This window comes from Megalops cyprinoides, chromosome 9, assembly GCF_013368585.1.
Source record: "Megalops cyprinoides isolate fMegCyp1 chromosome 9, fMegCyp1.pri, whole genome shotgun sequence".
NCBI classification, from domain to species: domain Eukaryota; kingdom Metazoa; phylum Chordata; class Actinopteri; order Elopiformes; family Megalopidae; genus Megalops; species Megalops cyprinoides.
Window position 1 is genome coordinate 1,895,525 of NC_050591.1, and position 27,808 is coordinate 1,923,332.

Genomic DNA, 27,808 nt, shown 5'->3' on the forward strand with positions numbered 1-27,808 from the left:
ATGCAGCCAGGAGTGAGGAAGCAGACCAGGAGGGAGGGGCTGAGCGCAAACTCCTCCCAGTTCACTTTGGAGGGAGAGGCATTCCGCATCCTGGGAGGCTCTGCCCATTACTTCCGTATCCCCAGAGCTCATTGGAAGGACCGCCTCCTGAAGATGAAGGCCTGCGGGCTCAACACTCTCACCACGTAGGTGTAGAAGGTGCCTGTCAAAGACTAGCTCTGCTGCTCAAATTGGAAACGCAGTATAGAGTGTCTCCGATTCTGATTTATTTTTTAGGTACGTGCCATGGAACCTGCATGAGCCGGAGAGAGGATTGTTCACTTTTCAAGGCCAGCTGGATTTAGAGTAAGAGTGCCCTCTGTATTTGTTCATTTCAGCAGCACAGAGAACACAGTTTTCCCTATTCTTCTGTCTACACGCACCGACCGCAGATCGGGTCATTGAGATGGGGTGTCATGGAAACGGGCATGATATACTCAGGTTAATTTGCCATCTTCCCTCAACACAGGAGGGTCAATAAACAAGCCAGTGTTAATTAGCTAGTAGTACTATCACAGCAGCAGCAAAACTCATTTGGATTGAACTGTTAGCATTATGGAAGGTGTTTCACACATCTCACAAAGAAGTGTGAAGTAGAATCGATTAGCTAGTAACACTGTCTTGTGTTTGGTTCCCTTATCAGAAATGTTGGTCTTCTGATAGCTACAGCACAGCCCAACTCACAGAACAACAGCAACAACTTTTCCTACCCTTCCTGATGGAAGAGTGAGACTTAATGAACCCCACCATGTATGAATCACTGATCACAGCACCACATTATCAGCATTACGTCAGCATTATGGATTTGCTTTGCAGATGCCTGTATACAGAGCAGCGTGGTCTAAACCTTCAAGATTCAAGAGATTTTATTGCCATTTGCACAAACCAAGACAAATCAATGGACTGGGGAAGACTCTGTATTTGGTTTTTTAGGGACCGGTACTATAACAGAGGACTTGAAGGACCATGGGACTGTTTCCTGTGTGAGAGAGGAGTTAAAAATGTCTGTGCACACCCCATGGGGTCCTGCTGCCTTGTGGGGATTTACCCGCTTCAAAGCCCTAAGAACCTGTGTATGTGTCACCTGAAGTGCAGTCTCCTCAGGGTTACAGGGGGATTTTGAGGGGATGTCTCTGTTCAGTCTGTTGAATCTGGCATAGAAACTGTTGAGGTTGTCTGGTAGGGTGGTGTCTCAGGTCTCAGTCCCATTCGTGCTTCTCCTGTAGTTGGTGACAGATTGAATTCCCTGCCACATACTACGTGTGTTGTTTTCTAGGTAGCAGCTCTCAAGTTTTTGGGAGTATGCCCTTTTTGCAGCTCTGATGGAATTTTGTAGCTCATGTCGGGCCCGCTTATACCCCATGATGTCCCCTGACTTTAAAGCTGCACACCGTTTCTTCATCTTCATACGTATATCCGCATTGAACCAGGGCTTTTGATTGGGAAAAACACAAATAGTACGGGAGGGGACACAGATGGAAGGGCACCAGTTAATATAGCTACTAACAGTCTCTGTGTAATTGTGAATATTATTTGTGGCCTCCTTGAAAATGTTCATGTCTGTAGCCTCTAGGCAGCCCTGCAAGTCTGCCAATGCACTCTGTCAGTCCATATCTTAACAGCAGTGTTCGAATTACCCTGCAGCTGCCGGGGGGCCCCACCTTATGGATGGCACTCGGTACACAATACTGTGTAACCTCACAGCAATTACGCAGGCAACAACTATGCATCGCAATACAGCCTAGGTATACATTGCCATAAGCACTGCCACATCATAGATGAACCTCTGCCACACACCATAATAACACACAGGGATCTTATTACTTATTACATGTAATTATTACTAAATTCACCCGGATGCATAAATGGAGAGATGATACGGAAATGAGAGCAAATCATCAGAGCAAATACTGTAGGCTACGTAATAGGCCATAAACGTCTCACTGTCAGCCACGTCTATTGAAAAATGCCACACACCATTACCACAAACAATAAGAAAATCCACCCAAATGCATAGAAAGATTACTATCACTATTAGTGCTGAACATAAAGGAAACAATGTGTTGACATGACTGCCAGAAAAGCGGGCTGAAGAAAGGATCTGCCTGAAACATCCGTTCAGCATTAAAAAAAAAAAAAAAAAAGTTACAAGTCAAGGTGTGCACACCTCTTACTTCATTTAATTCATTTTCACTATTAGTTCTGCGCATCACAATTATTAAGCACAGAAATAATAGACAACATTGACATTCGCTGACCGTCACCACTGCCACACAAAAATACATCGTAGCATCGATTATCACAAAATTCACGTCTTGTGTAAACACGACAGTTTCTTAAGAGGCCTTAATAACAGAGAGACAAATTAAAAAAATGTCAAAACAAAAGCAAACTGACTTAACCATGTTTGGTTTTACCAAACGTGTAAAGCACAACGAAGAAATATATTAATAGTTTGCTGGCTGTCCCGCCAGTTTCAGTCATGCTTGCTAATTGGCTGCTAACCTGCGTCTCCCTCTCTGCTTCGACTTCAGCTTCTTCGTTGTGCATTACACGTTTGGTAAAACTAAACATGGTTAAGTCAATTTGTTTTTGTTTTGACATTTTTTTTTACTTCCCTTACTTACTTACTGTTATTAATAATTTAGCGTCTAAAGCTTGGTATTGGGGCAGGCGATTCACGTGAGCTTGTCACAGGATTTTTTTCAACTGCTAGCTAGTAGCTCGCGGGAACAAACAACAGTAAACGTATGTGTGAGCGTGATCCTGCTACCGCCAGAGAGTAGCTGCTGAGCAGAAACAGTGCCCCTTGCAGTGTGGCTGAAAATTGCACCCAATGAGTTGGCAATTTGTCACACCAGTTATAGAATTGACGAATACGAGGAAAGAATTAAATGCCCCCCCACCACCCCCAAACTTTGATTTCAAATGGAACTAGGGATTCCCTGGCAAGAACTAAGGGGGCCGGGCCATCCCGGGCCTCAGTGTAATTCAATCCCTGCGTAGCAGTCCTAACTGTGACTGGATTAGCTTTCAGCCTTGTGGTGTAGGTGGGCTGTAACAGGATTGCCAAGTGGTCAGACTTACCGAAATGGGGTTTGGGGATGACATTATGCATTCCTTATGTTACTGTAGCAATAGTCCAAAATATTGTTTCCTCTGGTAGGGAAATTCACAAACTGGTGGAGCTTGGGTATATTTTTCCGGAGATTACAGTGATTAAAATCCCCCGAAACAACAAGAGCAGCGTCCGGATAGGTATTCTCATGTCCACTGATCATGTTGTGCAGTTCTCTGAGTGCATTGTCCTTGTTGGCAGAGGGGGGAATGTACACAACCTGTATTTCATCTTTATTGTGATTCCATTAGCCTATGGATTTTAAATGGAAATATCTGTTGTATTCTGTGAGAGATTTTAATACTTTTATGATTTTGATACAATGTTGATACTGTTACACTGTCATTTGTGTTGTGTTCTTCAGTTGGCAGTTGACATGAACTGAAGTAAAAAATCAGCAGACCCACAAATATTTGTTCATTCATTCTTTCAGAATCCACCTATTAAAAATATGTCACCTGTGGAGTCATCTCACACTCCATATGCGTAACACCTGCTGCATTTCCGTGGCGGCCTTTGGTCGAGCACACTAAGGTTAAAATCTCCTCTGTGACCCAGTTCGGCTAGTTGTATTAAAGTCGCCCGATCATACTTAACGTGACCCCTTACATACCGCACATGACAGGAAAGGAGAGACAGCAATAAATAGAAAATTAGGTAAAACTTGACTCGGAGAGCCCCGTGATGTCTTACACAGGGGAGTGCCATCTTAGCATCTAAGCATGGTTTAAACTTTATGCTTTGCCCATTGTGATGGCTTGATTTTAAGTGGGGCATTTCAGGTTAAGGTCATGGTATTGTCTGCTACTTGAACCCAAATTTGTCTAGTTACAAATTTTACACCTAACCACATTTACTGGATGGTGTAATGTGCCATTGCCTCATTCCTACATGCTTCCACATGCAGACTGGAGTCGAGGTGTGTCAGGTCCACCCTTGTAGTGTCTCTGTGAGGAATTTGCTAGTTTAATTTGTGGAGTTCATGCAAAGGGTTCCCTCTGCTCTGACTGAATTCCACACTGGCCTCGTTCACAGGGGAAAGGGTGAGGAGCAGGGAGAATTCAGGCTCTTTTGCTGTTGAGCCTTTGGGTTTAACTGCTCCAGATAGCTGCCAAAACCACACGTCACCTTCTTTTATTTAGTTCAGTGACTGAACATGTGTGCACTCATTATATTCCACATTAACATAAGTCTTTGCCTTTTGTTTTGTTCCTGAGCATATGTTTTTATTCCAGATATTGATTAGTCTGTTGTAGTGGTTTCAGCAATGTGTGCACACTTGCTTTAATTTTATATGCACGGTTATGTGAAAAATGTGTAAACACTGTTTTTACTGTAGCCATCTGGCCAAGGGGGAAAGTTTGAGGAACAGGGAGAATCTGGACTCCCTAGCTGTTTAACCTTTGGGTTGGGTGGTGTCCTGTCCTCATGTTTAGCCATGACCATCAGGTCTGATCTCTCCTTTCTACTTGTCCCTCAGGGTGTACCTCCGCCTGGCTGCAGAGGTGGGCCTCTGGGTCATCCTCCGTCCGGGACCCTACATCTGCTCTGAGTGGGACCTTGGCGGGCTCCCTAGGTGGGTCCCCTCTCTCCAGATGTGGCATATAGAACTAAACTGCACCCTTCGTGGCACAGTTGACAAGGCTTTTGAGTCAGCCTAGGTTAGGAACCAGTTGTGTCATTTCCCAACAATAGCCAGGATTCTGCAACAGCAGAGCAAAATGATTTCATCCTGATGAATAGCAGTGTGCCTCTTCTCTCAGGCACCCTGCTATTTATCAGGTGCATGCAACTTGCTTGAATGAGTAGCACCTATCCTGCAATGAGCACCCACTCCACTGTGTCTGACCTGTAGTGTCAAAAATAGCTGTTGGCTGAGTGTGAGTTTATCGGAGGATTGTGTTCATCACATTTCAGCGCTCCTATGTGAGTGCAAAGGTTGTCACGGTGAGACTAGCCTAATGGGGGATTCCAAAAACAAGGTAACAATGAAGTGGAAAAAGCATTTAACAAAAAGTAGGTTGCAGGTATGAATACTTTAATGGCCTTAGTATTTATCCAGATATATGTGTGCGCTACATTTACTTCACACACTTTGACTTACTCATTAAATAACACATGTTCCATTATGTGGCTCTGTTTTTTTCTGAAATTATGCTGAATAATAACTGCTATTTGTGTTGACTTTGTGTTATTTGATTCTTTTATGGATCACAGCATATCATTAGTTTGGCTAAACTAAGCCATTAGTGGTGAAATCTGCTTCAGGGAAGTGACCCTTTGAAGTGTTCTTATTCTAATATCTGTACAGCTGGCTTCTGCGTGACAGTAACATGAAGCTGAGAACAACCTACCCGGGCTTCACTGATGCTGTTGGCTCCTTCTTTGACAAACTCATCCCAAGAGTCGCACCTCTGCAGGTGACTGTGCTGAAATCAGTTTTAGCTGCAATTTCTTAACGTGTATATTTGAGTTTGGTGCTTTTGTTACGCAAATCCCTAGTTGCTGTCCGTCTTCAAGCATTGCCTGTTGGGTGAATTAAGATGTATAATTAAACTAATATACTAACCATTACATGAAAACATAATGAAACATTTCTGGGTAACTCTCAGTGACCAAGAGCAGGTATGTGTTTTGGTCAGTCTCATTCGGCCAAGACACACAGGACTCCTCAGGACCAGGGTGGCCATCTTGCAACCCAAAAGCATCTCAGTATAAATGTTACACTCTATTCAATCCTGAGAGAATGGAGACTTCTGTGATGGACTGAAAACTTCTTCATAATTGATCAGTATGCATTTGCACCTGGTCACTAAAGTGAAAGATCTAATCACTGCCCAGTCCAATCTGGCCTTCAGATGCATTGTGGGAGTCTTTGTCAGCAGGAGTTTGGAGTTGGGCTGAGGGTGAACTCTCCAGTTTTGGTATTGTTTGTTGATTCCTTAATGGATCTCATTAGCGTGGTTCTCTTGACCTCCTGTTATGGTAAGATCTTAATATCACACTCTTCACTGTCATGGAAGCCAAGTTGTTTCTTTATTTGCCTTGTTGCAGTACATGAAAGGAGGCCCCATCATTGCAGTTCAAGTGGAGAATGAATACGGTTCTTATGCAAAGGATGACAAGTACATGCCTTTTACCAAAGAGGTAGGGGGGGTCTGTGAATGTCTACTGAATGGTTTACCTCTTTATAAGGTCTTGTTTGCATGTGAATTTTCTGACCTGTCTGACTTGATAATACAGTATTATACAGGCTCATAATGCTGTCAGCACACAGCTATCTGAGATAAGTTATAGTAACAATGTATTAGTGTCTGTCATAGGGAATTGTCATAAGGTAGACCAGGTGAGTGATTTTACAGTATTTGCACTGACAACTGTTTTGCTGTGAATGTTACCCTTCTCAGAGAAACACACACGCACACGCACACACATGCACGCATGCATGGGCACACACAGACACACACATGCACACACATACATTGTTCAATAGAAATGATAGCCATCCCCAGAAAGTGGCAGCAACTTTGACACCTGAAAGCCAGTTAGTGATTGTTATTGTGCATTCCTTGACTGAATTGATTTTTCATTTCCCAGAATGCTTTTCTTGCAATAATGTCAACTTAATGTTAGTGTGTTCTCTCCTCTGATAGGCCCTGCTGTCCAGGGGGATCCATGAGCTGCTTCTGACATCTGACAACCTTGGAGGGTTAAAGTGTGGGGGCGTGAAAGGAGGTACCCTGGTTTAAAGTTCAAATTTCTCATACACCTTTTGACAGGCCCTAGAGGTGCCATAAAGTATACACTTTTAATAGTATCAATGTGTTCATAGTCATCCTGTGGTGCTTAAGAAATGGGATCTCTGTCCGATTGCAGGTTCAAATTCCAGATGGGACACTGTCTCTTGAGTGTGGTTCTGAACTTGCGTCATATGAGTGACTGTTCATTTGTGTCTATGTATAAAAGTTACGCATGTAATGCTAAGTAATTCACCATTGATCAAGGCATTTACTAAGCGAATAATCAATTTAAATTAAATACCTGTTACCACTATTTAGTAAATGTCATTCATGGCATTGGTGTCCGTGCTTGTGCTGAGTTCTTGTTCTATGTTTCCAATTTCTGCTTCCATCACAATATGTTTCAAATGTGTACACTTGTAAAGATAGGTGGAATTCGGTCTGCCTGTGTAAAATATCAGTTCACAATTGTTTTTTTTTTAATTGATAGCATTTGAGGTTATTAGCTAGCATGTAACTTACAGGCATCAATCAAATAAATAAGTCTTCAGGCTAGCTAGCTAATGTTATCTGTGTGTCCCTGTATAGCATTAGGTAAGAATGTGATTTGTTAGCTTGCTCGTTTTGTCTAGAAATACCAGTATAACGTAATTTGAGAATTAGTAAATGTAGCTAAGCTAGCTAAATATTTACCAATCACTAAATTGAGCAAGTTTTCAGATAACTTTGGTTAGCCAACATGCTAACTAGCTGCAAATTCTGCAAACTTGTAAATGTAAAATGACCTTATGTGATGGAAGCAGAAATAGGTGTCGGAGGGACCTGAGTAAATGATGTCATTACACAGGCATTACTTTTACAGGGTGTGTTCTTCCTTTCTTCCTTCTAACCTTTTGTCTTCCTTTTAAACTTCCTTGCTTAAAGCCATCAGGACCATCAACCTACAGAAACTGACACGAGGAGCAGTAAAGTATCTAGCTGACATCCAGGTACTCCTGACTGTGTCCCTGCTCACTAACACAGTTCCTATTCAAATTAGCCAAGCCTGAATGTTTTAAAAGGAGAGTTCTGCATCTAAAGCCTTTTCACAATGGATTACTGCCTCGTCGTGTGACTCCATTTGAGTTGACATTCTGGACGTTGGCTGTTGTCTTCATTCAGTGGGACTTGCTGGTCTACTGTCCTCTAGTGGGCACATTAAACTCAGTCCAAATTTAAATGTGTGGAAAGCCTCATGAAGCAAAGGTCTTATTACAGGGCATTGTGCTGTTTAGTTACTGCTCAGATTCTGTGCAAATTCACAGATCTTCATATCTACTGGATAGTTCTTCCCCTGCCTTGTGCCCACTGCACAACTTAATCCACATACAAGTCGATGACTCACCATAGAAAACAACCTGTAGAGCTCAGATCTGGGTTGTAGTCACTGCTCCTTATAGCATGTGGATCAACCAACAGATTAATATTGAGAGCTCAGTGGACAAGATAAGCCATCCAGGTGATTTAATGATTAGTGGGTCTGTGCAAATGTGGCACAGATCTGACCTTGCATTTACATTTTACATTTACATTTATTCATTTGGCAGACGTTTTTGATCCAAAGCAACTTACAAGTGAGTACAACACAAGCAATAAACCCTAAGGAGTCAACAATAAGCGCAGAATACAACCCCGGTTTCTTCACTGCATACAGCTCTCACCCAATCAGAGCCAGCATACACAGATTCTTTTCAGATGGGGCTCAATCAGGGCCCTAAAAAGAAGAATGGCTGTGGGTCACAGTATCTTGGTTTATTCGTTTTACACTGCACAAAGATGGGATTTAAATGAGAGAAACTCTTTGTCTCTCTGTGTTTTGACTGGGATGGCAGCCTCAGCAGCCTAAGATGGTTATGGAGTACTGGTCTGGCTGGTTTGACGTCTGGGGTGGACATCACCATGTATTTTGCGCAGAGGGTAAGGTGCTGTCATATTCCATGTGAGGTGAAGGAAACCATGTTGGCATGTACCATGTGACTGTACGCCTCCTTTTCACACAGACATGGTCACCGAGGTGACAGCCATCCTGAGGCAGGGCATGTCCATCAACCTCTATATGTTTCATGGTGGGACTAGCTTTGGGTTCATGAATGGAGCCATGGATGTGGGCACATACAAGCCCCAGGTTAGCAGCTACGGTATGTCTACTAGTATGTCATCTCATTAACCCATGTTGTATTTTTCCACCAGACGTTTTCTATTCTGATTGAACAAGGTGAAATTCAGGTTGTCTGACTGCCAAACTGTCTAACATGCGTCATCCCTGTAAGCAATGGAGATTGGCTACAGAGATGTGACCCCACCCCCCGGACTGTACCTCCATTAGACAAATTACAGCATGTCTCATCTGTGAGGAGGACGGAACAGGTCTTAATTGCATGAATAGTTCATTCATTTGGTTCAAATTCTATCTCAAAGACTTGGGCATTTCTGTGAGTGATGTGTCTTTCAGATTATGACGCACCTTTATCAGAGGCAGGGGATTACACCCCGAAGTACCACCTCCTGAGGGATTTGCTCAGCCACTATCACAGTGAGTACCACATAAAAGTCTCCCATCTGCTTCTGTGCTTCCTCTTATCCAATCTGATTGCTGTATGAGCTGCTTCACCCAGCCCATAGGTGCCTTGATGCCCCTGGAAGCAGGGCTTAGGGGTAGGTACTAGCTACTAGCTACTATCACATTCTGCTGACAAGTACAAATATCACCTTGCAAACAAACACATAGCTAGCTAGCTACAATGGAAAAAAACAGTATAGAAAGCTAGATAGCTTGCTAGCTAATTTGGCTTTCCCACACTTTACTCAACTGTCATGTTACTAATAGCTATCTACCTAGCTATCAAACTAATACAGCCTCATCACGTCTCTTCTGACCAAATAGTTCATTTTACCTCAGACACTGCAAGCAACCTGTTCTGACAACTTCAGTACTGTTAGCTAGCTAGTAACTAGCTACCAACCAAATGAACTTTATAGTTAGTAAATGCGCATAGTTACCGCTATTAATCTAAACACACATTCGCGCATAACAAAGGAAGGAATACTTGGACAAACAATTAATAAACCTAACAACGAACATAAAACATTATACTAGGCTAAACAATTTCACCAGCACACCCAATCCAATTCTAAAGTAACGGAAAGTAATCAAATTACGTTACTTTAATATTGTGATACTTGGATTAGGTTACTGATTACATTTTTTAACAGGAAATTAGTAATTGTAGCGGAATACATTTTCAAAATAACCCTCCCAACCCTGATACTAACCACATGTATTTATGAGCCGAGGGTTCTTAAGATACCATTAAAAGGATTTTGGGGTGCTGAAAATGTCCCAGCAGCCTGGAAACCCATTGTTATAAAGCCAATAAACTGGCTGCCAGCAAACAGGAGGTGATCTATTATTTCATGCTTTTTAGGGTCAACACTTCTTTCAGCTAATTGTAAAATTCAGTAGCTATACTTTAATCATATCTTGGCAGTAGCAAAGGGTCATGTATTCAGTCAACTACTTTGTGCAAAGCTGAGACGACATTAAATTGTTTGAGTTGTTGAGTTGAGACTACTTTCTGCTTACAGCTTAGCCCAACATTTTAGCACTTAATGCCCAGGGGGTTCATTAAATAATTTCAGCTTCCATGTAACTCATTCCAGCTGTTAGTTGCTGTGATCAACAGTTCTTTAAAATAAGCTGAGTTTCTACGTGATGGGAATCGAAAATTGGCATAATCTAATGAATGTATGCAAACATGGCCAGTTAATTAAAAAAAATATATGACAGTAGTATTTATTGAAAGGGCCACTGACATCAGCACAGACGTCTTCCTCTGCTGTTCTAGTGGAAATCGGCTGCAGCAGATGTATGTGTGGGATGAGAGCTCTCTGTTAAATGGAATCTGCAAAGCAGAGAAATAACGTAACAATAGCATTATAATAATACTACATGCATGTAGCTGCCTTGCTGACTCTAAAAACTGCATCTGATTAAATATTGATTACTAATGCACAGTAGGGGCACTTGCCACAGCTGGATAGTTCAGTAACAATGACCGCAGTATTTTACACAACTCCTGACAGTTTAATGCAACTTAATCAGTGCTGAAATATTCACTTAAAACATAGAATGACTGATTTGCCTTACAGTTCCCACAGTCTGTCATGAATGGCTTCAAGTGGTGGTAGTCTGAGGTAAATGTAATCTATGGAAGGTGTTTGTTTGGACATTCAAAGGATTTCAGAATCAGCTTTGGCCATCAATGCTTTCCCTGGGCTAATTTTCAAACTTTTATGATTTATACCAGGAATCTTCAATTTTGATCATTATAAGGTGAACTGCTTTAAGCTGTTTGAATAAACAAAATGAGGTGCCATTTCTGATCTCTTTTTATAATTTTATTCATTTCGTTTTGTTCCCAGGTGTTACGGACAGGCCATTTCCTGTGAGATCTGAAATGACCCTTGAGAGTGCCAGGAGATCTTATTAGTCCCCAGATGAGCCTGTTATTACTATTGATACCTGTTTGTCAGATTTATTTGAGTAAATTTCCTTGTTAGTATTAGTGGGTCCCTAAAACACTTCGGCTTGCTTGGTACAATATGAAAAGAGGGTTGGCGTTGCTTAATTAATGAGTGGTTTGACCCTATCACCCGGGGCGATACGTGGAATGAGGCTATTTCCGGTGGGGTTGCGCATGCACCGGTGTGGCTGCCACTGTGGACCAATGTGGACTGCTGAAGCTGGCCTCCCGCGGGAAAACTGAATACCCTACCGCAATTTATGACCGACCACTCTACCGCAACGTTTTTTTGCGCGATTTCCTTTTCTATATGTTAAGTCCTGGGAAGGCGACCAACCGAAGAACGCTAACAAGCATAGCACAACAGAAGTGAACTAGGACCTTTTAGATATTAAAACTGAACGACGCAAAGGCAAGAAAGCCAGCGAACGCTACTCTCTCTTCGCTACACCAAGGCCGGGCTGTCCGTCGCGGGGCGACTGGTGCGAGCTGGCCACGGAAAGGGCAAAGCTTTGGCGTCCGTGTCCGAAACTGTAGGTAACGTCAATCTTATATTTCTTTCTGTTGTATTTAAGCAAGCCGAATGTGTACTAGCTGCACGCCGCCCTGAGAGGTTTCGGGGATAGCGTGATAACCCCTTAAGACAACGACATTGCCTGGCGTATCTGTAGGAAGGTAGACCGCCAAGGCTGACAGGCTTGCAGCATCCCTGCTCAGGGAGGGCGTGACAGATTGGGGGCTCGTCTCGGGATGCTGAATTACGTACCGCGTTATCTAGCTACATTCGGATTTATTATTATAACTGGCGTGTTTGTGTTCGTTCGCTGTACTTATAAGGTTCGTCGGCAAAATCATTATTAAAATCTAGTTGGATTTGTAGTGCCCTAGTTAGTTTCGGATAAGCAATTCTTTGTGCTGGGTAACGTACACGGGGCTGTTTGAGCCTGTTAAAGGGCCGCGCATTGCAAGGGTAGGTAGTTAGTTTAGTATGGGTGCGTAGACCCAAGCGCGAATTAGTCCTGCTGTACCGCTCCGAGCAGCAAAGAATTGTGAGTCCGGTGGGGTAGCTAGGTTGGGTAAAGCTTAGCTTAGTTTAGTTAAAGGTAATATTGTAGACTAGCCGTAGCTTATGTTAGGCTAGGTATAACTTGGCTAAACGTTTCTTTTTTTTCTAACTAGTGAGATGATGTGGTAGTTTGCAAACTGTTTTGGTGATAATTGTATGCCTGTGCCAGTTGTTGTAGCCACGTGGTACGCTCTGTAAGAGCGGTGTGACAGTGTTCTGTGGGTGGCACTCCAGAACCTGCCCTGGGGTGTGTATAGCCTGCTTGAAGAGCTGGTCTTCCCCCTGTTTGTGAACCTGGTGATTTAGAGGATGCACACGTGGTTCCTGTTTTCTTTTTGAGGTGAATGCCCTCTGGTGGTGATTGCAATTGGCACATGTGCTTATCTAATATAAACTGTATTCTTGATATATTTTTCTAGTGCTTTGTGTTCCGGCTGTTGCTGTAACTAGTTTGGTGTTGTGGGCAGTGTTATATAGAGAAGTAGTGCCATGTCTAGCGGTGGTACAATGAGTGGGAGGAGTACATCCCCTGTTAGTGAGTTTGAGCTGCCCACTGTTGCTCAGTTTAGGAGTTATACTAGGGCACAACTAGCCGCACTGGCTGAGCGGGATGGCATGGAGGTGCTGTCCATTATGACCAAAAAGGAGTTGGTTGCACTAGTGAAGGAGTTGTTCAGTTTGGAGGATCTGTGGGCAGAGCAGAAAGAAGAGAAGGAGCGAAAGGAGAGGTTAGCAAAGGAGGAGCGTGAGCGCCAGTTTGAACTTGAGAGGAGGGAGAGTGAGCAGAAGTTTGAGTTGGAGAAGATGAGATTGGAGGTTGAGAGAGTAGCTAGGGAAAAGGGTGTGCTGACTGAACCCAGTTTTAACCTCAGTTCTGCTGAGAAGCTCCTGCCTCAGTTTAATGAGGAAGAGGTTGATGTGTTCTTTGAAGCCTTCGAGCGAGTGGCAACTGAGTTAGCTTGGCTGCGTTCAAAATGGCCGCTGCTGGTGCAGCGGGCCCTCATTGGTAAGGCACAACATGCATTTGCTGTGTTAGACGGCTCTCTCGCCCTCAATTATGATGCCGTGAAGGAGGCTGTGCTAGCCGCCTATGGCAGTGTTCCCGATGAATACCGTCTGAAGTTTCGGTCCCACCGGCGTAAGGGTGGTGAGTCTCACCTTGACTTGTACCGTAGGCAGCAGATCCTTATGTCGCGTTGGCTAACTGCCTGTAAGGCTGATACAGTGGAGGCCCTGACAGAGCTCATTCTGATGGAGCAATTTAGAAGCTGCGTGTCACGTGATATAGATGTTTATATTGCTGACCGTGGTGTTCAAACTGTGAAGGAGGCGGCTGAGCTTGCAGACACTTGGGAGGTTATCCATTATGGTGGAATTGGGCGGGGACACCATGATAGGGGTCAGGATAGGCGGAAGTTTTTTGGGAGTTCTAGGCCTGAGGTGAAGCGGCTTGGTAGTGACCAGCCTGGCCAGGGCGGAGGTTCTGATGGGGGTAGGGCCCCCCGAAGTAATGCCCACCAGGGAGTCAGTGGCCAGCGGCTCCCTGAGCGTTCTTTTGGGAATGGTCGTGGGGGACCTGGTTCCCGCCAGGACATGATTTGTCACAAGTGTCGGCGGCCAGGGCATATTCGAAGTAATTGCCCAGCCCTCAGAGACAGAGCAAACCGTGACCAAGTTGTTGCTCTGGTATCAGCTAGGACACAGGGGCTTGGAGCTGACGATCAGGTGCCTGGTGGCATCACAAAAGAGCCTTTGGTAGGTTGTACCCGTTTTGTTTCCTAGGGTCTGTAGCTTTGACCTGTAGTAGCCCTGAAGTTCCTATACAGGTTTTGAGAGACACAGGAGCGAGTCAGTCTCTGCTGGCTGCTGGTGTTCTTGATTTGCCACCCCCAGCACCGGGGAGTCCAGTTGTACTTCTGGCTGGCTTGGGGGGGGAGTTTGGGCCCTATCCGTTGAGAGAGGTCTACTTGCAGTCAGAGTTAGTCAATGGTCCTGTGAAGGTGGCTGTTATTGACTCTCTCCCAGTACAAGGTGTGTCGTTGCTGTTAGGTAATGACCTGGCTGGTGATAGAGTTACAGAACCTCCAGTTCTTTCACCTGAAGCCTGCAATGTTGTGGATACTGAAAAGTTGGCTAGAGAGTTCCCTGAAGTATTCACTGCATGTGTGGTGACGCGTGCTCAAGCAAAGGCCCGTGCTTGTCCCACTCCTTGTGAGGAACCAGATGATCAGGTGGATTTGTCTGATACTTTTATGGCCCACCTAAAGCAAACACAGGAGGATCCCCGCCTGGGTCGGGAGGCCCTGGTGCAGGCCCAGTTAGTGGACCCTGATTTGGCTCCGTGTTTCCGTCTGGTGGAGGAACCAGATGGCGGTGCTGTGTTGTCCGAGGGCTATTATTTGCGGGATGATGTCCTTATGAGGTGTTGGCGGCCACCAAGGGAGCCTGCCGAGGAGTGGAATGTGTTGCATCAGGTGGTGTTGCCTTGCGGATATCGAGAGGGTGTGCTTAAAATGGGTCATGCTGGACCCATGGCTGGTCATGTTGGTGTGAATCGAACATTTGAACGAATCAGACGCCATTTTTGGTGGCCAGGCATGAGGAAGAGTGTACTTGAGTATTGCAGGTCATGTGAACCCTGTCAGCGTGCAGGTAAGGCTCAGCATATGCCACCACCTGTGCCTCTTAAGCCGCTCCCCCTTTTCTCTGCCCCCTTCACAAGAGTGATGGTTGACTGTGTGGGGCCCCTGCCGAAGACTAAGAAGGGCAATGAGTATCTCGTAACGATTCTAGATGTTACTACCCGATTTCCTGAAGCAGTCCCACTCAGGAACATCCGGGCTCAGACGGTAATTGAAACTCTCATGCAGTTTTTTTCCAGATATGGCCTTCCTCGGGAAATTCAGTCCGATCGTGGGTCGAACTTTACTTCTACTGTTTTTCAGGGCGTTATGAATCAGCTAGGCATTAAGCAAGTTACATCATCAGCTTATCACCCACAGTCTCAAGGAGCCATTGAGCGCTTCCATCGGACCCTGAAAGAGATGGTGCGGGCGTATAGTGATCAATTCCCGGGGGAATGGGATACTACAATGCCTTTCCTAATGTTTGCGGTTAGGGATAGCGTAAACGAATCCATCGGCTTTACACCTTTTCAGTTAGTTTATGGTCATGAGGTGCGTGGGCCCTTGCGCTTACTGAAGGAACGATTAGTGGGTGAAAGTGTTCCGGAGGATCCCCTTACATATGTTGCACATTTTACTGACCGGCTCCAGGCTGCTTGCGAGATTGCCCAGCAGAAGCTTGCGGGGTCAAAGGTCAAAATGAAACATCAATATGACAAGCGAGCCCAGCCACGCAGCTTTGCAGCTGGGGACCGGGTGTTAGTCCTGTTGCCAGCAGGGGGTGGAAAACTGGGTGTACGATTCGAAGGGCCTTATTCAGTTGTAAGGCAGGCTGGACCCTGTAGTTATGTCATCAGCACTCCTGATCGCCATGTGAAGACGCGACTGTGTCACGTGAATTTGCTCAAACTATTTGTGGGACGGGAGACTGTGGCTCCAGTGTGTTTTAACAGGGTACAGGGTGTGGAAGATAGTGATATGGAGGCAGGCTTCATTCCTCGTGAGCCAATTAGTGCTCGCCTTCAGAACACTGAGGCTCGGCGAGACCTCCGGAATCAGTTAACTCATTTGACCGTGTCCCAAGCAGAGAATGTTGTGGGTTTGGTTGAGTCTTACCCGGAGCTGTTCAAAGACACACCGGGGTTGACAAAGTTGGCAATTCACGACGTTGACACTGGGATGGCCACCCCAATAAAACAGCATGCGTATCGCCTGGCCCCCCACAAGCGTGTTTTGGTGCAGCAGGAGCTAGACTACATGCGCGAGATTGGTGCTGTTGAGCCCACAGTGAGTGAATGGAGCTCCCCAGTTGTTTTGGTAAAGAAGGAAGGTGGCCTCATCTGTGTATTGACTACAGAAAGGTCAACGCTGTAACACGTACAGATGCGTATCCCATTCCTCGAATGGAGGACTGTATCGACCGTATTGGTAGGGCTCAGTGGGTGTCCAAATTTGACCTCCTTAAGGGCTACTGGCAGGTGCCCCTTACTGAACGTGCTAAGGAGGTGTCTGCTTTCACTACCCACAATGCCTTGTATGCATGCCGGGTCTTGCCATTTGGCATGAAAAATGCCCCTGCCTCCTTTCAGAGGTTAATGAATCAGGTGACCAGGGGCCTGGACCACGTGGTCACCTATATTGATGATGTGGTTGTGTTTAGCGACTCATGGGAGAGCCATGTCGAGCATATTCGAGCGCTCTTTACCCGTCTTGCTGAGGCCTCTTTGGTGGTAAATCTACCCAAGTGCGAGTTTGGGCAGGGTCAGGTTACGTACCTAGGCCACCGGGTGGGGCGTGGTGAGGTACTCCCACGGTCAGCAAAGGTTAAGGCTATCTTGGATTTTCCAGCTCCACAGAATCGCCGACAACTAATGAGAATTTTAGGGATGTGTGGGTTTTACCGTAAGTTTGTTCCTAGTTTTGCTACCGTGACCGCTCCGCTCACTGACTTGTTGCAGAAGGGGGTCAAGTGGGTGTGGTCCCCCGAGTGTCAGTCAGCTTTGGACGCTGTGAAGGCCATACTCTCATGTGAACCAGTACTAGCGGCGCCAGATTTCTCCCAGCCTTTCTGCCTTGCGGTGGATGCCTCTGATGTAGGAGTAGGTGGTGTCCTTCTTCAGGCGGGAAGCGATGGTGTCGAGAGGCCAGTGGCTTACTTTTCAAAAAATTTGAATCACCACCAGCGAAACTACTCCACTATTGAGAAGGAGGCTTTGGCTTTGGTACTGGCGGTACAACATTTTGAGGTGTATGTGTCCAGTGTAGCGGGTGATGTGGTGGTCTATTCCGATCATAATCCACTCACATTCATTGCCAAGTTTCAGAGCTCGAAGTCTTTAGATGGAGTTTGATCTTACAGCCATATGGTCTGGAGGTGAAACATATTGCTGGTAGAGATAATGTTATTGCGGACGCTCTCTCCAGGAGTGGAATATGAGTTGAGATGGCAGCCTCTCTAGGGTTTTCTAGCCGCTCTGGTTGATGTGAGTCACCGCTAGGTGCTCAATAGGTGCAGTGTTGGCCTGGGGTTTTGCTGCTATGGGCCTATGTGCAGATTTGGTGTCTGCAAACTTTTCTTGATTTTCAATGACTGTTTAGATGTAGTTTTATTACTTAGATGTGCTGTGTTTGTTCCTCAAAGTGGTGGTAGATGGAAATGTCCATCCTACATTTTACCAAAAATGAAAAAAAAAAAAGAAAAAAAAAAAATTTATAGTTGTTTTTTTTTTTTGATAATTTTTGGCTTATGGGGGGGGGGGGGTACTGTTACGGACAGGCCATTTCCTGTGAGATCTGAAATGACCCTTGAGAGTGCCAGGAGATCTTATTAGTCCCCAGATGAGCCTGTTATTACTATTGATACCTGTTTGTCAGATTTATTTGAGTAAATTTCCTTGTTAGTATTAGTGGGTCCCTAAAACACTTCGGCTTGCTTGGTACAATACGAAAAGAGGGTTGGCGTTGCTTAATTAATGAGTGGTTTGACCCTATCACCCGGGGCGATACGTGGAATGAGGCTATTTCCGGTGGGGTTGCGCATGCACCGGTGTGGCTGCCACTGTGGACCAATGTGGACTGCTGAAGCTGGCCTCCCGCGGGAAAACTGAATACCCTACCGCAATTTATGACCGACCACTCTACCGCAACGTTTTTTTTGCGCGATTTCCTTTTCTATATGTTAAGTCCTGGGAAGGCGACCAACCGAAGAACGCTAACAAGCATAGCACAACAGAAGTGAACTAGGACCTTTTAGATATTAAAACTGAACGACGCAAACGCAAGAAAGCCAGCGAACGCTACTCTCTCTTCGCTACACCAAGGCCGGGCTGTCCGTCGCGGGGCGACTGGTGCGAGCTGGCCACGGAAAGGGCAAAGCTTTGGCGTCCGTGTCCGAAACTGTAGGTAACGTCAATCTTATATTTCTTTCTGTTGTATTTAAGCAAGCCGAATGTGTACTAGCTGCACGCCGCCCTGAGAGGTTTCGGGGATAGCGTGATAACCCCTTAAGACAACGACATTGCCTGGCGTATCTGTAGGAAGGTAGACCGCCAAGGCTGACAGGCTTGCAACATCCCTGCTCAGGGAGGGCGTGACACCAGGTCAATCAAAAGCAGTTATTAATGTAAGAGAGACATTTCTTGCTAAAAAGTTTGGCTCAGTGGCTCAGTCAGTAAGGTGTTCTGTTTGAGCACAGACTGGCCCCTTTGACCTGCATTTGAAATGAGGAATTCCACTTGCCATGGTATTCTAATTGGCTTTGTTCCACACAGGGATGGGGATGGGTAGTTTGGGCAGGTTGTGCTTGCCTGACTGCTCTCATGCACCCCTGTGACTCATCAAGCAGTTGCATGGGTGACATCAGTCGAGTTTCACCACTCTCCGCCTCCTCTCTCTGGATCATTAGGGAATGAAGCTGAAGCATTTCCTCCTTTACAGTGGTTTAACAGTGTGGACAGGGCACCTCAGTCTTAACCTGGGCATGGAAATATCCATGGAGAGAAGCAATTCAGAAATTGAGAAGAAATTCACCATTCTGTTGTCTGAATTCAGCTATCTGGAGACTTTGTGCATATGCCAACTTTTTCAGCTGTCTTTATTTCTTTGAGGCACACTTTCTGAACTGAGGACACCAGAATAGAACAGAATAACTTTATTGTCTACCTGTAGTGAAGATTTAACTTTGGCTTCATAAGCAAACAACAAATAAATGAACATTTAGAAAGTATACAATAATAGAAGGTGAAGCAACTGTGGAAACCACTGCTTAAGTGGTTTAAATTAAGACTTTAATTTGCTGAATTAAGTCTTCACAATATTTTGATGGAAACTGAACATGTATTGAGGACTTATATGAACCCGAAGGAGCATCCTGTAAATGTATAAAATGCAGTTTTTATATGAACTGTGAGTGCAGGTTATATGGAAACTCACCTGTCTTTATCATTTCAGGTGAGAAGCTCCCTGCAAAGCCTGCCCCCTCTTGGAGGAAAGAATATGATGCGGTGGTGGTTTATCAGCACCTCCCCTTGTGGGACACCCTGAAGCTAATTGAGGAGGTGTGTGAAGGAGCTTTAGCCCTTAGCAGCTGACCCTGGATCACAGTCACACCCAGAGAAAGCATGGCCTCCCTCTCTGATGTGTTCCAGAACATGTGTTCCAAGATCAATCTCTGAGGGTCACAGAACACGTTTCAGCTCAGTCTCTCTGTAAAAGGCACCTGAGTTTTCCCCTTTTTCAGAGAAGTTGCCATCTTTATCTGTCCAGCTGAGTCACTAGTCTCAGTGACAGTGCTGCTCTGTTCAGACTGGTCCCAGGCCAGCTGAGGAGCAGAGTGAGAGAGCAAGAGGCCCTCACAGAGGAGGGATAAGACTGAACGGCTGCTCTGTCCCCTCCTCCAGCCTTTTAAATCTGCCAGCCCGCTCAACATGGAGAATCTACCTGTCAACAATGGCAATGGGCAGTCCTACGGTTACACCCTCTATGAGACCATGGTCACCAGCGGTGGAACTCTGAACTCCATGAATAACGTGCGTGACTGCGCCCTGGTGAGTCTGATCGGTCCAGGACCATTGATGAGCAGAGACCTCATGACCAAACACTTTCTGAAGCCATCAGGGGAAAGAAACAGGCACAGCGTGAGACAGTGGTTCAGCAACTGGCTCTGTAAGCAAGGGGTTTCAGGTCTGAAACCAGGGTGTAGTACTGGTGGTGTTGTTCTTGTGTTAAATGTACTCAACATCCAGCTGTATAAATTATATCTTTGTTTTAAAATAATAGGTCATAATGGTGTGTTGTTATGTCACTAATTAAAGCTTCTGTTGTGTTCCAGGTGTTTTTAGATCGAGTTTACATTGGAGTTCTTCACTATAAGACCCAGGAGCTTACGGTGCCTGATGGGAAGGTTCTGTACTTTTGTGTTTTTGGACACAGTCTGAGCACCTTTGAAACAGGGCCGTTAGTATTCAGCACCACGTTAGATGTGAACATCTCTGGGCCCTCTGATAAATGTGATTGTTAAAGAGGAGCACTGATTTAGCAGAGTTTCCACGCAAATGTTCTGCTAACAAAGGTGGGAGTCAGAGGGGGTAGAGCAACACCCTGATGACCAACGTAACAGGTATTGGAAACACAGTTGTGTGAAAGAATACTCTCACCATTGATCCAGAGTTTTACAGTTCCAGTTCAAATGGCTACATTCATATCCACTCTCTACATGGAGTTCTCACTGAGAAAATGAGTCACTCAAATGAATTTCACTTCAATGTGTTTGATTTCATTATTTTGTACTGTAGGGAGAGCGAATATTGAGTTTACTGGTGGAAAACTGTGGAAGAGTGAACTATGGGACAGCTTTGGACAAACAGCAGAAAGGTGTAGTAGAAACTACTCCCATCTCTCATATCGTTGCACAAGCAGAGCCAGGAGAAGCTGTAGTTGCAGATAGTGTTATTCAGTGATGAGGCATGGAAGTCATCCAGTCGTGTGCTGGTCTTTCTGAGGCTACCCGGGTTTTTTTTTGTTTTGTTTTTTTTGCTAAAACAAGAACCAACGCTTCATACACGGTAACCGCATCACCACGTCACCGCAAGGGGTGATGGTGAAGATTCAGTAAACCCTGAAAGCACAGAATGAGGAGCACCTGTTGAAGGCAGCTGAAAGAGTGCTTCTGTAAGCCAGCTCTAACAAATCATTCATTTATGCAGTAAATAATGTGCTAAGGTCAATGTCATGACAAGATATGTTAGTGTTTGGTTACCAAGCTCACATAAATGAAGAAGCTGAATTTTCTTCATAAAAAGTCAATGCTTTATATAATTCTGGATATAGCCAAAATAATATAAAATGGCAGCATAATCTCACACTGTTATTCATATCATGTTAAACCATAGCTGGTTTTTAAAATGTAGAATATTTTATGATCAGCTTAGCTCCATATTGATACCTCAGCAAGCACTCAGAGGTTCAGCAAGGTGACTGAAAATACCTGGATCTCAAATTTATGTTTTTGGAATGAGCCTGTTGGTTAACTCTTACACGTACCATAAATTTATAATTGAATTACAGACTCATATTTTCATTGTCTTCAAATTAATATGTTGCTTTTGTGTGTTTTAGGTCTGGTAGGAGAGATTGTATTGAATAACACCCCACTAAAAGACTTCACCATTTACTGCCTGGATATGAAGGTGGACTTCATAGATAGGTTTGTCCATTTTTGATATTTGTCCATGGTTTCTGTCAGCTGTTTTTACACTGCACATTTTTACACTGGCTGTTTTTACACTTGCTCTCTACACAGGACAAATGAGAGATGAACAGCTTGTGTAAAGCCGTTTTCACATATGAACTCCGGACAAAGTGCGGAGAATCAGGTCCGGAAATTGGCCAGAATTGCCCTTTCACACATGTAGCACACAACAGGAAATTGTCTGTGACAGACGCGTTCTCACCTACAGGAAATACTCTTTGGTTTGGTTTAGGCAGTGGTGGACTAAGTACACAAACCATGTACTTGAGTTAAAGTAGAGATACCCAAGGTAAAATATTACTCCAGTGAAAGTGCTCCCTTTAAACTTTCGCTTAAGTAAAAGTACAAAAGTATTTGCCTTCAAATGTACTTAAGTATCAAAAGTAAAAGTACTATTGTTTATTGTGGTCATAATGTCCTAGTATCATTTTTGCAACAAGACTATTGCTTAATCAACTCAGTTTACATGAAGACTCCAATGTCCTTGGCACTCCAATCTGTTAATAGAATGACATTAATTAGTCAGACACTGATGTCTACAAAAATTATCATAAGCACAAGAAACATTGACACCAAATAATTTCCTTTATAACCAAATGAAATAAGAGAATTTGAGAGCAAGCAGTTCCGGTTTAAGATTTATTTGTGACAAGTTTAAATTTAATAGAAACTTGCTTTAAGCACAGGTTCACATGAGTTTTCTATCACTATATTGCATCTGTATGTCTGTGCAAAAACTGGCAAAATCAGATTTACGGAACTTTCGCAACAAAAAGAAAACATTCAAAACATTAACTTCATATTCAGAGAGTAAATCTCCCTCTCCTTGACAAATAAAACAAACATTTCATGTGCTTTAAGCGTGTCAAAGATGTAGGCTAAAGAGTAGGCTATTTTCAGCATAGGCTTAGATCAGTCTTTGAGAGCTGAACTTTTTAAAATAGCGATCTCAGTTCATAAGGAACAGCCAACTGTTTTAGCCCTGCAAGTAAAACTACATTTACATTTACATTTATTTATTTAGCAGACGCTTTTATCCAAAGCGACGTTCAAAATAGATTTTATTTTCCAACGTTAAGTGTTACTATCAAGTGATTATCATTTCACAATATCAGAGCACTCGGCAGAAAACCTTCAAATACAACAAACTTCGGTGAAACAGTTAACTTAGCTGACAAATGGAAAACTAGCTCCAGCCTGTGTTGCTACTGCCGCTTTGGGTTGCAGTGTGTTACTAATCAGCTTAGCCTACTTAGCTAACTAGCCATGCATACAATCTTAATGGTAAACATGTTGGATATATTTTAACATACCCAATGAAACAAATGCTGCAAGCTACTCTTAGATTACCCATTAAAGAAAATGACCACCAGAATTAAAATGGCTTATGCTGTTGCACTGATGTTGAACCGTATGTTCGCGCTAGGCAGCTACTGCCAACAGGGGCAACCAACAGGTCAAACCATGGAGTGTAAACAAGTTCAACACAAAGCGCGCGCTGTACCCTGATTGGTGTGCTTGCTGCGTGCTTCAGTTTGACCTAAGTTTTATCCACTCATAAATAAAAAGGAACGACTGATTTTGCACAATGTAGTAGAGTAAAAAGTATATTTGACTTTGAAATGTAGTGAAGTGAAAGTAAAAAGTCTCCCCAAACGGAAATACTTTACTAAAGTACAGATACGCGAAAAAGCTACTTAAGTACAGTAACGATTTACATTTACTTTGTTACTGTCCACCATTGGGTTTAGGTGAGGGGCGGCGCCTGGGTAGAGTGTGCAGGAGAAAGGACATGATGCAAAAACTACGCTGCAGAAATCGCAGTGGCTGTATTCAAAACCGCCTACTGCATACTGTGTACTACACAAGTATATACTGTATATTGCATGCTATTTTTCAGTGTAGTACCCAGTATGCGACCATTAATAATTACATTTGTAGTATGTTACATTGTCGCTTGAAATCAGTTTAGAAACGTCCAGATTTCCTCGAGGTATTTTCCAGTTAGATGCCACTTGCATTCTCACGAATGAAAAGTATTGACAAGATCACCTAAAGTATTCGTGAGTTGAAGTATTTTCAGTTTTTTTTCTTTTCATTGTCTTACCTTTTGGTGGTAGGAGTACAAAATGTGGCATGGAGGAGGAGAAGGCGAACATAGCTATTGTAGTTTTGGGTAGCCTATAAAAAAAAAATCACACATAGCCATCCAAATGGTGCTACCGGTACACATAATTTATTATTAATTATACATTTATTATAACAATAAGGTAAGTTTTTGTTGTTCGCTATGTAATGTTAGGTCACCAATTCAACTATCTCACTATATCTATCACTACATCACTATACAGCTTAGCTAGCTACTAACCAGATAATAAACTACTAACCAACGTTATTAATTGTCCTAAGAGACAAGTTTTGGCAGTATAGCTGTAGCTAACTATCTCTTTAATGATCATTGGACTCAAAACAGCATGTATTTGGACTTATCCGCAATGTCAACGAAACAGTGGAAAGCAATGTACAGGCACGCGGAAAAGAGTACGAGGCAGATGTTTGTATTCTTCTGGTTTCGCGTCAGTCGTGTGATAGAAAGATAGAAACATCATCAACATGCCCACTTGCTCGCGGTGGATTCTCCAGGACGTTGCCTGCTCTATTCACACATGGGCTCACTCCGACGTGAGATGGACTTTGTACTAGGGAGCTGGCAGAACAAAGTCCGTCAAATGTCCGGTCCGACTGATTCGGACATTTGCGTTCTCGCATATAGCTCCTCCGGGTAAGGGCCGGATACGTTCCGGTGTCCAGTGCATGTCTGAAACAGGCTTAAGTGTGTTTGAGAGGAGACAGAACTGCTGTACTTCAGGGTTTCCCTCCATCCAGCTCAGCATCCATTCAAAGAGAAACTGTTTATGCAGTTCCTCATCTCATATAAGAACAAGCATTATATCGGGATGTCTCTCTGTGTTAGATTAAGCATAGTTCGATGATATCTTAGTGCTTCTACTCCTGTCACTCTAAGTGATGCCTGCTGTTGCCAAAGCAGTATTGGCTTTCTTGTTGTGTCTTATGTGCTACAGCTTACATCAGTTCTATGAAATACATTCTATGGAGTTTTGTTGAAAACATTATTTCAAATTAAATCTGATTGACTGATTGTTTAGATTGATCAAGAGGCTGAGAATGTATTATTTAACAAATTTTCTTTGTGATATTAAGGAATGAAAGTACAATTCTGTCCCCTAGTGGTATTCTGAGTGACTGTCTCCATGTTTCAGACTTGCTAGAGAGCGCTGGAAGTCCCTCCCCCACGCACCCACCTTCCCAGGGTTCTTTCAGGGCCAGCTGGTGGTGGACGGCTATCCTAAAGACACCTTCCTCAAGCTGCCGGTGAGAGACCTGCACTGAGAAGCAGGGGTAGACAAGTTTTACATATCCAAGTACAGAGCAGTGGAGTGCATACGTGTCCCATGATGCTCTGTAATTTTCAGGGAACCAAGATTTAATAGTCAGCATAATCAATACCTTTGCTTAGTGGATCTCAGTCTTATTCTAGAGATGAAAATGTCCTTAGAGAATGTGAAATTAACCATTTTGTTGTTTAATTTCAGCTATCCAGTGACCTTTTTCCATATGTCTGGGTTTTCCAGATCTCTGAACAAATTACACTCTCTGAACTGGCAGAAGTGCTTAAATAGTCTAAATGAAGAGATTAACTGGCTCAGTACAGTGTTTTGAATGCTTGTACAGAAAATAAACCTGGACTGTGCTGTTACAGTCATAACATTTAGTACTTTTCTGCTACCTAATGGTGGATTCTAGTAATACAGTCTGTTTACAGTTTCAGGTGTCATGACCCAAGAAGTTAAGCAACCAGGGGCCTGTTTCAAAAAGCAGGTTTAACAAACTCTGAGTTTCGGTTTCAGAACAGGCGATAACAAGTAGTTCAGTCAACTCTGAGTGAAGTTAACCCTGAGTAAAGTACGTGCATGAGGAGATAAAAAGCATTAATGAATGCGTATACAGAATATGAGTATATATAGTATAGTATATAGTATACTAGCAGCAGAAAATTGCTGACCAAGTGAATGTTTTATCTTGAGTGTTCCACTTATTCATATATTATAATGTGTGTGTGTGTGTATATATATATGTATGCGTGTGTGTGCGTTGTGTTTAATATGTGAATGTTTAATGTTTATGCATTTGCAACCCAACAGGCACAAAACCTACTTGGCAGCAACTGAAGATGAAATATAAAAATATAGTTCAAACCGTTGAGGTATAATTTCATTACAAGCAATTGTGATGTTGTTTAGCCTAATTAAACAGCATATTAAACAGCAAATATGCTCAGCGTCACCAATGTTATACAGAAAACCCCTGTTGGCAAAAAAACGAAGTGCAACACAAAGAATTTGTTCCGAACTGAGAGCATGTAAACGATGTGTCATATGAACGATATGAGGGCTGAGAATATTGTTCAGATAAAAGATCGATTGTGCAGAAAAATGGAAACACTCAAACAGATAATCATCAGGGAATGATAAAACATCCAACCTGCTTTCTGAAACACGGTCCAGGAAGTATGTTTATTTACATTGAGATGACATGTTGATGGACTTCTCCACAATTCATTTACATCTGCTTTCATCTTTTGTCTTTCTTGGCATCATCTGTACTCTGTATATATATTCTTAGTTTGATACTTATCTATACTTATATTTAGATATTTGTTAAGTTTATGCCGTTTAGTCACCATATTGTTCAGTTAATTTAGGGTGACCAAATTCCGCTTTTTCCTGGACATGCCCTCTTTTTGGGATGCATTTTTTAGGTCCCAAAAAGAGGACATGTCCGGAAAAAAGAGGACGTATGGTCACCCTAGTTAATTAGAACATCAGGAGGAATGACACATGTGCTCTGTAATGGCAGGTTAACTGTTACTATGCACTGCTAGTAGCTAGCTTTCATGTTATTTAGTGCTGCAGCAAACAACTTATTCATGTAAAGGACTATGAATGAGTACATTCCAGTAATTTGAGATTTATGTTTTTATTTGTAGTTTCACAACTTCTAACATTATTAAACCTGTGGACAACACTAATCATCTTCAGAGTCATAATGTAAGGAAGGTGTTGACACTTGCTGCCAGTGCCCTTGCTCAGTAGCAAGAAGAAGGAAAGACAGTACATGGAACCTTTAGCCTTTTAACAAACTCTAGTTGATAATGACAGGAGACTGTGACTCACAATGCAACCAGCTGTCGCCATAACGACAGTGTGTCATTTGTTGCATGTGCAGGGCTGGGGTAAAGGAGTGGTCTTTATAAATGGACAGAATCTCGGACGCCACTGGTCCATTGGACCCCAGCAGACCCTCTACCTCCCAGGGCCCTGGCTCCACCAGGGAATTAATCAGGTATTCCCTGGGCTCGTTCTGCCCCCAATTCACACAGAGAGAACATACACTCATTACAGAAATTGGCCTCCTGTGGTCCTTTTATACTATCAGTGGACGTGAAATAACTAAAAGTGTAACATTAACCCTTAAAAAGACATGGTGCACCGTGGCACGGTGCCTTAGGTATCTCAGCTTGCAAAAGCAATGTTTGAATCCCATAAGGTTCCTGCTCTTATGCAAGGTAACCTAAGCTAAATTTCTCCAGTAAGTGTCCAGTTGTATAAACAGATAATGTGTGAAAACTGCTGATATGTAAATTTAATTGGATAAGGGTATTTGCCAATACAATGTCTAATTTAATCTGCATAAATCTGCATAATCTTTGCAGGTCACTATATTTGAGGAACAGGAAGCTGGTGGCAGAATCCAATTCTCTGACTCTCCTGAGCTGGGAAAGACCATCAATGTGTATAGACGTCCTCTCTGTAATCTACTGTAAATTAAA

The 27,808-nt window shown here is 43.5% G+C and overlaps 1 protein-coding gene across 1 annotated transcript; it reads left to right on the forward strand.

Annotated features, from left to right (window-relative positions):
• Nucleotides 1–27,808, forward strand: glb1l2 (galactosidase beta 1 like 2). The gene is made up of 18 exons (XM_036536493.1): nt 1–185; nt 277–345; nt 4,638–4,733; nt 5,469–5,577; nt 6,212–6,304; nt 6,811–6,892; nt 7,822–7,886; nt 8,769–8,853; nt 8,937–9,074; nt 9,389–9,469; nt 19,599–19,705; nt 20,048–20,194; nt 20,479–20,550; nt 20,942–21,020; nt 21,765–21,852; nt 25,179–25,290; nt 27,205–27,321; nt 27,692–27,808. The coding sequence occupies exons 1-18, from the start codon at nt 1–3 to the stop codon at nt 27,800–27,802; spliced, it is 1,836 nt and encodes a 611-aa protein (XP_036392386.1). The 3' UTR covers nt 27,803–27,808.